This window comes from Exophiala viscosa (assembly GCF_022695815.1).
Source record: "Exophiala viscosa unplaced genomic scaffold EDD37scaffold_3, whole genome shotgun sequence".
Taxonomy (NCBI): domain Eukaryota; kingdom Fungi; phylum Ascomycota; class Eurotiomycetes; order Chaetothyriales; family Herpotrichiellaceae; genus Exophiala; species Exophiala viscosa.
In genome coordinates this window covers 428,704-441,066 of record NW_026944355.1, presented here as the reverse complement: position 1 = coordinate 441,066, position 12,363 = coordinate 428,704, and the positions used below count along the sequence as shown (strand labels likewise).

At 51.6% G+C, this 12,363-nt stretch overlaps 3 protein-coding genes across 3 annotated transcripts; 1 reads left to right on the top strand and 2 right to left on the bottom strand.

Annotated features, from left to right (window-relative positions):
* Positions 1–2,718: 2,718 nt before the first annotated feature.
* On the top strand, positions 2,719–3,193 carry EDD37DRAFT_562086 (osomolarity two-component system, phosphorelay intermediate protein YPD1; the record flags this gene model as incomplete). The annotated part of the gene is made up of 2 exons (XM_062813898.1): positions 2,719–2,852; positions 2,938–3,193. Coding segments are annotated over 2 exons (390 nt in total), but the record flags the coding sequence as incomplete, so codon positions are not given.
* A 432-nt stretch (positions 3,194–3,625) lies between these two features.
* Positions 3,626–5,173, bottom strand: EDD37DRAFT_607282 (uncharacterized protein; the record flags this gene model as incomplete). The annotated part of the gene is made up of 1 exon (XM_062814963.1): positions 3,626–5,173. One exon carries the CDS (start codon positions 5,171–5,173, stop codon positions 3,626–3,628), a length of 1,548 nt encoding a protein of 515 aa, XP_062671578.1.
* A 2,590-nt stretch (positions 5,174–7,763) lies between these two features.
* Positions 7,764–9,321, bottom strand: EDD37DRAFT_648151 (KRAB and SCAN domains-containing zinc finger protein; the record flags this gene model as incomplete). The annotated part of the gene is made up of 3 exons (XM_062817976.1): positions 7,764–8,612; positions 8,668–8,807; positions 8,856–9,321. 3 exons carry the CDS (start codon positions 9,319–9,321, stop codon positions 7,764–7,766), a joined length of 1,455 nt encoding a protein of 484 aa, XP_062671577.1.
* Between the last annotated feature and the right edge of the window lie 3,042 nt (positions 9,322–12,363).

Genomic DNA, 12,363 nt, shown 5'->3' with positions numbered 1-12,363 from the left:
CATCGTTAGATTTGTCACTGTCCTGGTGGAAACTTGCTTGCTGTTTCGTTTAACCAGAATTCCCCAGGGTCGCTACCAGTACGATCCATTGGTAAAGTGACTGGGCATTGATCCTTACCAGGCACTTCTCATTGGCCTCGTGCCTGCTGGGTTTCATCGCAGTCCTCTCGTTCGATGTCCCTTCATGGGCTGGAAAGGTCAATTGTACGATTGGGCCTCCAGTCGCATTCCATCAAAGTTGTATCGGTGATGGAGTGGGGGTTTTGCGAAAGTGGTTCCCGGAAGGAATATCGCACTTGTGGTCGCCATGCTCCCCCAACCCAACACCTCAATAGGTGGTTGTGGCGCTGGACTAGTCTAGAGTAAGACGAAGCCGACAGGACGCCATCTGCGGGTTGACATCACCCACTCCGTGAGGGTCATGCAGGCCCTCGGGGCCATGTCTTGGTCCTTATCTTCCTCTTTTCGTTCCTAGTACCGTTGTAGTTTGACTGGGCTGCAGCAGGGACATCTCAAAAGTGCTGTTACGATATCTCGTCGCTCTTCATCGTTTAATCAATTTGTACCTCGTTGGGGCCTGCTCTTCTCTCATGTCAAGCTCACTCGTGCTCGTCTCGGTAATCGGGAGAGACCCTGAATTGCTTTCAAAGACGTCATTGCGCAGGTCGGAACCAGGGCCGAAAATTTGACGTCGAGAAAAACCCAGGCTTCAACAAAGTTGAGTCAGTCTCAGAGAACGAGGGGCTTTTCAGGTGCCTCCACCACGGTTGCTCCAAGCTAGCATAGGTAGCGACATTCTTCCGCAGTTGGCTTCTCGATTCCTGGCTTCACATGGAGTTGATTGACCATCGGCCATAGAAATATGTTACTATGGTGTTGCACAAGCATGCCGTCAGCTTGCCCTTTCGAGCCATATAAGCGTCGATCTGCCGTATTCCTAGCTCCGTAGCCGGTTTCTGTCGGGGTTGGACCCAACTATGCGGCTGCTTGTGTGGTTTTAGTTTTCGTGCCGGTCTAGTTAGGCTTCTGCAAGGACAGAAGGTTCGCCAAGTGTGGGAGAAAGTGAGTTCGCACAGAAGCCCTATCTCTCTATCCATGAGACAGAATTTCATCCGGTTTTGCGTCCAGGAAGAATGATTGTAGATGGGGGAGCGATATTCAATACTCGTAGGGACAATGACATGAACCATTCTGACGTGCTTCTCGAGGCAAATGAAACCCCACAGGCACCTAGCGTGGCACCTGGTAAGCTTACCAAAAGAAGCTGGCGGTGAACGGGGAGGAGTAGCGGGTTCAAGGGTCAGGGCCAGCTTGGAAACTTTGGGACTGAATACCGCTTGAGCGTACCTGTCTAGGTTATTCCGACGTGCGTGGGAGGGTCGTAGAATTTTTAATCTGCCTTTCCGCTTAGGTGCCAAAGCGTACAGAGTAGGTGCCGACCTCTTTTCTCTCAGCCTTGGAGCTCCCACCTCTTTTCTATCTCCAGTGCCAGCACCGCCATAAACGGAACGCGTACACGAGAGCTTTCCGGCGGCTTGTCGCGCAAGCCAAGGGTCTTGTTCCCACACCGTCCCGCCAGTATTTTTTATCTCATCTTTTTACTCGTATGAGTATATCGCTCGTCGTGGGATTCGCTTAGCCCCCCGCCCTGTCTCTCAACGGCCGTCGATAGTGGTTGATCTGCACCATTAGGGAGGAGGATCTTCGTCCAGGGTCATCTGCAAACTTGCAACATTAAACGCGCAGAACAAGGTCAATTGAGGAAGCCGACTGAGCCGAAGTGAAGGGAGAATTCTCGTGACAGAGGAAGGTGATTTGTGTCCTGATTGATAGCTTGTAAGTACCCGTGATCCTGGTTGCGCATCGGTGGAAAGGCCCCGCCTGCAAGACCCAGTTCCTGATACCGTGCAGTATTCGTCCAAAAACAAAAAGCGATCGACACAAAGGTACGAATCCCAATTCCTTTGTACCGCAGCTTTCTGAACCGTTTGGGAGAGTTGAGTGGGTTGTTTCTGAGCTGGGGGGCTGATCAGCGTTCGACAGTCTGTACGTCGGCTGTACGTCACTTCCCTGTTGAGAACAGAGAACAACACCAAACTCCTTCCATTTCAAACAAAAATTCATCTCTCGACGAATTGACTTTCTCCTTCCATTACACTGCACTCGACTACGCACCGGAGTCATTGATCTTATGCTGACCCGGGGAAAGTGCAGTCATCTACCCGTGTCCTGCAGGCATTAAGCGCCTTGCGCCGTCTGTTGCTTGTCCATCGGAGAATTGAAGGTCGGTGCTCTTTTGATATTGCTTGTCAACCCTTTTGCACCCCAGATATCAACATGCTAACATGACGACGGCAGGCAATAAACCGCCGTCAACCGAAGCAACAATCAACCACGGAGAACAGTACCACGGTTCCTGATACTCTGGTCTGGTCACCGGAGCGTTTGTGACTTTGTCCTACATCCTCGGCTGTCAGAAACGAACGATTTTCCATACCACCGCATTTACCCGTGCTCAATTCTTTCCACCAACAAGATCACAAACTCATTACGATGTCCGACGAAGTAAGTAAACCTAGGGAAACCCGTTTGAGATTGAGGCTGGGCACGAGGACGCGTGGTCAGAAGTGGAAACAACCAGCCACGACGAGCACACATACTTAACGTTTCGATCATGACTAACCCTTTCCTGCTGTACAGGCAGATTTCGATTTCGGCGACAATGTCGATAAAGCCACTTTCGAACAGATCCTCGACATGGACGAGGAAGACGACCGCGATTTCAGCAAATCCATAGTTTTCGGCTTCCTAGAACAGGCAGAACAGACCTTCGGAAAGATGGATACTGCAATGTGAGTGCAACGCCGCCTCAACCTTGTCAAGCCTTGGCCACTGCACAGTCTTGATCACAGTAACACTAACACCTTGCCGTTGTAGGAAGGAAAAAAATCTCCCTGAACTTTCCAGCCTAGGTCACTTCCTCAAAGGATCATCTGCTACCTTGGGTTTCACCAAAGTCAAGGACGAATGCGAGAAGATACAACACTATGGCCACAAGAAGAACGAGACGGGCGAGGTCGACGAGCCTGATGAGGACAAATGCCTGAAACTCTCCGGCGAGAGCATTGCAGAAGCTAAGCGCGCCTACGAAGTTGTCAATGGCCTGATGAAACAATTCTACGCCGAAGCATAACAGCCTCCTAATGCCCTCACCGCCAGATGGGAGACACGATACAAGCAACAGACTTCGATTCAGGCGCCAGGATCTTGGGTGAGCGAATCATTTGGGCAGATTACAACTTCTTATCGACGTGCATAGCATTGGCCGGCGTGGACGATATCCTTCGCTAGGACGAAGCGATCCCTTCCTTTCAATTTGTTTTTAGATCATTCAACTGAAAACTAATACTCCTCTACGGATGACATGAACATTGACTTGGCTCGAGCTGCTGCGGGCATGGGACGAGCGTGGACTGACAGGACAGATGCACATTGCATTCTCATTGACTATGGAATGGAATACCTGTTGAAAACGCTATTCTTGGTTCTCGTTGCCGTTGTGGCATGCCTCGTTCTCACTGACAACACATAACCTTTTAGACTCGTGCCTCCTCCGCGGCCTAACCTAGTTGTTGTTACCATTGTCTCTCAACGGCACTCCTCCAACAACGTCCTCATCGCCATCTTCGCCATCCATGCGACTGCCAGCGCTGTCTTGACCCTGTGCCTGACCCTGTCGATGGGGTGAAGGGGTGCCGCCGACGCCATCACGACCTCCAGGCGATTGGGTGTATGGTAGGACGCCAGTTGGATGAGCTAATTGGGCGGGGAGACCGACAGGAGGTGTATTGATGGGACCTGCCATCTGGGCACGGGGGCCGACAGGAGGGGTGTAAGCCAATCTTGGATCGGCGAAAAGAGGGTTGTTGTAGCCAGGATATTGCTGAGGGAAGCCATAACCATATGGCGCACCGGCATACTGTTGTGGTGGAGGGGGGCCGTATTGGTAAGGAATGGCCATGCCATGATCGTAGAATTGTGGTCCTGCAATATATGGTGCTGGACTGTTGTATGCTTGGGCATACTGTGGGGTGGAAGACGAGGCGGTGGTCTGCGGCGTGTACGCACTTGCAGGTTGCTGGCGATACTCTTCAGGAATGGGATCGAAGTCATCATCCTCCATCATGAGGGCGCGGACTTGTTCTTCGGTAAGAGAGGTTTGTGGTGCACCAGCATTCTGAGGCATGGTATTGTTGTTGTTGGCAGTTTGCGGGTTATTATCGACGTGAGAGCTCGCATGCTGGCCTTGATCGGCGGCAGGAGGGTTCGAGTTCGTTGGTTGCGACATGACAGCTTGCTCGGGGGTCTTCAAAGGTTTGAGAAGAAGGCGCAAAGGAGAAGAGACTGTATGGAGCCCTGACTCGCCTTGAGGAGATGCTGGAGATGCTGGAGGAAGTTGTTGCTCCTGTAAATCTGCTTGGAGCTCCGTTGTTGGTGAGTATGAAGAAGTCGGAAGGAGTTCAAGCTGCGAAGACGATGAAGATCGATGAAAAGGAACCTCAGGCAGTGTCATTGTCAGAGGGGGAGGCAGTGATCCGGACCGCGATCTTGCTACCACACCTGGCCGACGAAGTGACACTCCCTGCTCGTTGTCTGCTTCATCTTCACTGTCTGCGCCTGCACTGGTAACGACTTGTGGTGATGGCGGTTCGACTCGGATCTGTGGCGGTGCATGTGAAGAGGATGGTTCTTGGCTGCCATTGTTTGGATGTTCGCTGCCCCGCTGTTGTTGCTGCTGTCGCTGGACAGGGACAGAAACGAGCTTTGTTGGTGACTGTGCCGGGGTCAAGAAATCTGTGTCGCCACTTGTGCTGTTGCTGGACTGTTGCTCTGCGTTTTGATCTTCAAGGGTATCATAATACTCCGTTGGAGACTGAGGTGCGCTTCCTGATGGGTCTTGCTGTTGCTCAAGCTCGTTCCCAGATCCACTTGGAGTTGCAGGTTCATCGCCTGTCAGAGAGACTTCTCGCCGACTTGGTTGCTGTATATTTTGATACTGTCCTGCATCTCCAAACCCTTCTCCTGTCCGTGACTGCTTGTCCACAGGCTCACGAGGCTTCCCTTGCCCAGGTATCATGTTGCGGAGATTGGGACTTGAAAAGCGCGTCTTCATGATGAAGAGGACTCTCTAGCATGAGAAGAGGTGGATAGGAATACACAAGATGAAGATGAGAACGACGATACTCTCCTCAGAGTACATGACTGAATACCTGGATATTATATCCTGAAGCATGCACAAGGAGTGGTGTTGAGGACAAAGCATACAGTCAGTCTACAAAGGGAGAGACGGGATGATTCAAAGGTGAATACAGACGTGGCAGCGAGCAAACAACCAGCCGGCGATGTCATTGTCGCGCACTCATTATCATCCTGAGGCTCGGCGTCGACGACTTTGCAACGACTAAGCGCGCGAGGCTGAGAACCCCCTACCAGGCTGCCGAGACGGCGGAACACCAGACCTATCACAAAGACCCCTCACAACGCCAAAGTCTCAGCCGAACAAAGAGAGCCATTGTGCTGCAGGATCTCGGCATAAGAACAAGGAACAAAGGACAGATGACCTGGGACAGATTATTATCCGAAAGACATTGAACGTTTGCTGTCAAGCCAGCACGTCTCCTGCAACTCGACGAGGCTGAGTTGTGAACGAGGCTGCATGGACAAGGCTGAATTATGGAGTAGCGGCTGAGAAGGCACGATGCACGCACTTCGCCAGTGGGTGGCCTGACGGAACCTTCCTGTCTTGCGGAAAAAGCTTTGCCCTTAGAGACAACGACAACCATGGAACTGGGAACACTTGTCTCGAACAATCAACCGAGTAATAGAAAGAGGCAACGTTGGGCCCCTCCTCAATCCGCAGGATCGTTCCATCTCCCCCCTGTGCAGGTGGAAAATGTGCTCAACGATGTCAAAGTTTTCCATCACAAGGGAATCAAAAGGTTGTTCTGGTAGAGTATCATCGATCACTTATTTTTGGATTTGTTTCCTGGGGCATTTTGCCTGCAAACTTATTTGGAAGCAGCGGAGAGAAAATCTCTTCACAAAACTCTTGTCATCAACAATCGATGACCATGGCAATGCGAATTGAGGAGCTGAGGAGTTTGGGGTTGCATCCTACACAAACGACAAACTCTTCCAAGATCCAGGATGGTACAGGCAGAGCCAGAGGTCTGGCTCGAGGCTGCCATGCCCCGCCATACATGCAGGTAAAGTGCGCGCATCATGGAGACATAGCTGACATACCAGATCCGTTCCCTTCGAACTGATTGCGACACTATCTTTGCAAAAGGTCATATCGGCCAGCAACGGCGACGGTGACGGCGTCTTTTTGCCCGACTGCCGACCATGCACTATTCTCTATGGACGTCCGAAACAGGAACAGGGACTGAGAGAGAGACTGGTCGACATGGATACACTTTGTCATGGTCGTTCTCATACATGGAACCATTCCCCGCCATCCAACCAAGACCCAGCGTTGAGCAGGTTCGATAACGATAAGTGAACCAAAATATCCCTGAACCTACGATAAACCATCTTCTTATCGCTATCGAGGGCACCAGGCTGTATCGAGCACATGAAGCGAGGATATTTGACATCAATACGTACACAGGTACTCAATGCAGGAAAAAACCAGAGTCTAGAACTTCCACAAGGCTCGATCCGGAAAGAGAGAGATCCACTCAGCCAGAAGACGTCTTGGACTACGTTGACTGCCTTGGAATGGCCAGCCAGTGGCGTGACAGTGCGTCGACTCCAGCCAGGTCAAAAGGCAAGTCATACTTGCATATTGGAAACACTAACCACCGTTACAACTTAGGTCGTATAATCCACAGAAGGACAAGAAGCTCGATCATGCGCCTTCAACGCCTTCCGAGCGCCAACCCTTCGCATGTGTCATTGTTCCGTAACCTTGCCCCAGAAGGACCCAAAGAGATCGACAAGACGAAGGCAGTCATCTGGCAAGTCATGATGCCAGAACCAGTGATTGGACACTTCGTGCAAGATATTGGATCGGCGACAGGTGATAGACAAGTAATAGTGCTTAGTTCTTACAATGAAATTGAAGACTCTCAAGAGATGATCGCTTGCAACTCCCACACCCCACGCCGATGATGAATGATGATGACGATGCGATGCCCACACCAATACTGGATATCCAGTAACACTAACTCCCTCGTACGAGTAAAAGTACGCCTTGCCAGTCCACCATTGGCAAAAAAAGTTCGTTGCATTTGCGCCTTGATCGCCTTGATACCCGTGCGGAAGACCCGCTAGCAGGTTTCCCAGCCACTGCCTTGCTCCAGACCAGAAAGCCCACACCACCCATAACGCCTGTCTGGAAAGTCCCTGCAAGTGATTCATGCAAGGCACAAAATATGTACAGTAGATCATGTCGCCCGAGAGGGGTAGGACAGTTGAGCCGCATGTCAAAAGAAAGATTGACCCTAGTTCGGTAGAAATATCATACAAAAGAAGTTGACAGGATAAAACACAAGTGCGCCGTTGACCAGACTCCAGAGGGGTATCACAAGTAATGAGTCTGACCGATGTTTTGAGCCTCGACGCCCTTCTCGGCGCGCTCGGAAGGGCCGGTCAATCGAGGTCTCCAGTTCCCAATGCATGACTCTCCCAGAAAAGTCAAGCTTGTTCAATAATCGCCGCCAACACTCCCCAATAGTGGGTCGAAAGACTGGACATGTGCCCTACATCACGTATCGCTCTTGTCGGTTATCCTGGACGGCGATTGGCATCGCGCTCCAGTCGGCAGTAACGGGCATGTGATGCGCCATATGAGGATGACGGCCTCGCATGTCGTAGCCAGGGTCGGAAGGTTCCGTGCTTTGAGGTCTGCGAATGCTGCTTCCCGGGTAGTAGAGAGCGGCATGACCACCGTAGCCAGGGTCAGGATAAGCATAATTGTCCATGTTGTTGGCTGCAGGGTGGTTTCCAGTAGCGTTCTGCTGTGCCCAGGCAAGAGCGCCCATGTGAGGGGAAGCATTGCCGCTGCCGCTGCCTGTGCCGGTTGCCGGTGGCTCCATTGGCTGAGGTGGACCACCATAGTTTTGTGGGTGGGACGTGGTTGGTCGTTGTTGAGATGGCCTTGTATAGTTTTGGAGCTGGTGACCATTCATGTTGGGTGTCGAGCGAGCCGAGTTTTGTTGGTAGTCGGATCGCATGTGTGGAGGTAGCGACTGGTGGTTCTGAGGGAGGAATCCATAGTCTGAACTCTGACGATGCATCCCATTGGCCATTGGGGGCAACTCCGAATTGGGCGAAACCGATAGTGGTCTGTCGGCGGGCGATGCCGTAGAGTTTCTGGATGAGCCTGACGTAGACCCGTAGATCGATTGAGTCTGAGGCTGCGTGGTCGATAGTTTTGCATTAGTCTCTGCTGCTGCTTGTTCGATTGTGCCAGTATGATGGTTCTGGTGTCTTGTCAAGGTCGTGCGCCTGGTGAATGTCTTCTGGCAGTTGGCGTATGGACACTTGTAAGGACGCTTTCCAGAGTGAATTCTTCTGTGTCGTGCAAGAGAGCTGGAATCAGAGAACGGCTGTAGATAGGTTAATCGTCATGTACAACGAATACAAGAAGAGACAATCACTTACCTTGCCGCATCGCTCACACATGTGTGGCTTCTCCCCAGTGTGAACTCTTGCATGTACAGTCAGGGCAGATCTCTGAATGAATTGTTTTCCGCAACCAGGAAAGTCGCAAGCGTGAGGTCTGATACCGCTATGAATGCGCTCTGTGTAAAGTCAGTAGGGGACTCCTGGAAGGGAGTGTGGTGTCTTACCATGACGCGCAAGATCACTTCGTCTCGCAAAGCCTTTCGAACATGTACTACAGGCGAATGCTTTTGGCGCGCCTTCGTTCTTTGGGCGCATAGCACCAAAGTTGTCTTCTGCCACCGCATGCTGGGTGTCATGTCTGGGGATGAAGCTCTGTGCATATAGTTGAGGGTTGTGTTGAGGTTGACCCATGTATTGCATTCCGGGGGCATGCATCGCGTGCTGGTGATGAGCCATGGGCGCTTGGCTCATGGCATATGCCACGCCGCCGTCCATGTGCATTGACTGTTGTAGTTGACGTCTGAGTTCAGCGTCCGCTGCAGCAGCATTCCTTGCGTTCAGTAGTCCTCCAATTTCCATTCCTCCCTTGGCAGGATATGGCAGTGACTGTCTCAGGGCTTGCTGATAGACAGCCTCGCTCTGAGGTTTCTGATATGAAGCGTAGTCGAAGCGCTGATTTGCGGTCTGCATTGTGACGTTGTTAGTGATTGTACAGATGGTAAATGTTTCAAGAAGATGGAGAGAGCGATGTTGAAGAACACATTGATCCTCGAAGGATCAGTGCCTCTATAAGTGGAGAGGGTCAGGGCGTCTCCTCCCGAGAAAATCGCCCTAGATCCCTCTTGGCCAGGAACAGTGCACAGTCCCATTACTCAAAATGGGACTCCCAAAATCGATCAGAGGCAATAATGTCACTTACCTGAGGTGATATTGAATATTGCGAAAGTGTCCAAAGGAGGATACGTTTGGAAGAAAAGGTAAATCCTCACTAATCAGTCGCGGTCATTCGATAGGAATGTTGCAATAACAAGGGCAACACGTCTGTGGTATGCCTTGGCAACAAGCAGATTCCCTTCCGAGACAGTCACCTGAATTGTGCTGTTTTTGTCGCCGTGACGCAAGACTGTAGTAGTAGACACTGAAAATGATGCTGTTCTAGGTCTTGTTGGTCGGAGTTGGTATTGCGAGCCGATGTTGCGACCACGGTTGTATAGAGTTCGGTGAATTGGGTATCCGCCGTGTCTGGGTGTTCCTATTCCCAGTACGTGGTATTCCTCTTCCAGGCTTCCCAAATAGATACTTGGCTTGAACCTGGGGTTACTTTGTTCTCTTGTGGAGTCGTCTTGGTTGTTCCCAATGGTGTTCCTCACTCAATGAACAATGGTGTCCGTGGATGTCCTTCCTTATGGGTCAAAGTGCCTTAGATCAAGTGCCCCTCTCTTCAGTTGAAGCGTCTGCAAGAGTCCGATCCGAGCGTATGGATTCGAGGAGTGAAGGATGGGAACGACAGTTGAACACGGGCTTTAGGTGGTCTTTGTACTGAGTATCTGAGCGGCGGTCCGTGGCGAAGGAGCATGAGGCGACAGGGGATCTATGTTTTGCAATTTAGCAGAGATGGACGTCTGCGAGGAAGTGACCGCACTGATGGACAGTGACGGCACGGTTGACGTGAGGGCACACGCCTCCTGTAGAGACCTGCGCCCGGCAATCTCGTGAGCAACGTGGAAGATCAGTGTCTGGTTGTCAGGGCAAGACGGCGGGAGTCTGAGAGCAGTCATGGAGACGGGCGACGGCGTGGTTGATGATTGTTTCTCTTGGTCGCCGCCCTCGTAATCAGAAATTGATTCAATTCCTCTTGGATCATCATCCATTGACCCATTCTTCGAGTCTGCGAGGTCATCATCTGCAGCTTTGGCATTCTGGAACCAGAGGTTCGAGGGGCCCGCTAACTTGACGAATTACATGCATCAACCCGAAACGCAACAGCGGCTTGGCCTGCCAGAAAACTCCAACTGCCCGTCTCCCAGATGCCACTCTTACACACTCACCCAGGAAAGGTTTGAACCTGCATCCAGACAAAAAGGAAGACAGCTACATATGACATCTTGGGCTATCCCTTTCCCGTGAGCTTGTGATTTCATACGCATATCCTACCCGGTCTGCTTCGACATTGGTCCAACCAAACTAGAGGGGGATTCCGACCTCGAGAAACCCCTCCGGTTCCTTCTCCTGGGTGAAACCTGCTCAAGGCAGGGCAAGAGGCACCGCTTCGAGAGTCAGAGATCTTGCAGCATCTTCGTGATCTTCCCTCCTGTCTCCCAGGGTCCTCAAAGCTGCTCTTTCTCGCCCAGTGAGGAATGGATGTCAGTACGGAAAAGGACACGCACCCCTGAAGCTGTCAAACCTAGCCGACAGCCAGACATCTCTCCATGGTCTCCAACCTACCAAGCTTTTCGCACTGACTCCTGAGATCACGAGTCTCGCCATTCATCTTCTGTTCGGGTCGTTATTTACCTTGTCAGTGCTCCTGTTCGGTGACAGCTGGCGTACCTAGAAAGGATACCGTGAGGCTTGAGCTACAATGGAGAATCTAGGTGGATCGAAATGAGCACCAGAGGCTCCAACGGCTGCCCAATGTGGGAGGACAAGACGATGACACGCCTTCAGCCGCATCGTTCTGCCTCTTTCCTCCAGGAGTACCGGCTTCTCATGACCGTCAACCCCTATGGTAACTTTGCCGGATAAGCGACCGGGCAGCTTCAGGACAATCACACCCAGGTGATGAGTTTGTAAGTCGTAACGGTGACCTCAGGCATATCACTTTCGTGCGTTGGTCTCAAAACAAACAAGGCCCACGAGCTGAGCAGCTGGAAATTCTAGCAAGATTGCCCGTGAAGTTGATATCAAACCGGTCTTTCGCACTGACCCTGTCGAGACCAATTTCTTCGCCACTGGTGTGCACAGACCCAGGCACTTTACAAGACACCTTTCCCAGATGCTTGGCCCTGGACCGCGCAATTATTCTCGAATTGTCCTTTACATCCTTTACCGTTCCTGTTTCCTGGGAGAGTGCTCAATTTCAGTAAAACTATTCTCCTCATCTCCACTGGTTTGAGCAACGTGGGCATGTTCTTGGATGGCGGTGACGAAGACCAGACACGGCACAGTTGACTTCGGTAGACTAGGTGCCAGGTTCAAGTGTTTTTGTTTGCGGCATTTTCCAATGTTTTTGTTTACAACTTCCCTCCTGGCTCTGTTTTCATTTGACCTCGATAGGAAATCTGTTGTTCGAGCGCATTGACTGCGATCGAGCTGTGACCTGAGCTCGACGATCCATCAAGAGCCAACTCGCTTCCAGCCCAGTGCGATCTCGATCCCCTGACTCTGTGGGATCTCGCAACGAGCAGACCACAGACATCGTGCGTAGGGAGGAAGGGTCGCCAAGCATCATCACAGACAATTATGAGACCGATCGACGCTGGATCCCACAGCCTTTCGATGCCTCGATGCCTCTGCCCTCTCCGCCCTCCTCAACGGCCGAAGCTCGGACTGTGAACATCAGTGGAACAAGAACTGAGGGCAAGAGCAAGTACAAGCCGATCTTTCTGTGCACAGTACAGATGCACGTCGCTTTGGCCTCTTGTGAGTATCAGCGTCGATGGATCTGTGGCATGGACGATACCAGGAGGATGATATATCTGTGCACCAGATTCAGAAATGCGCTTCTCGCAA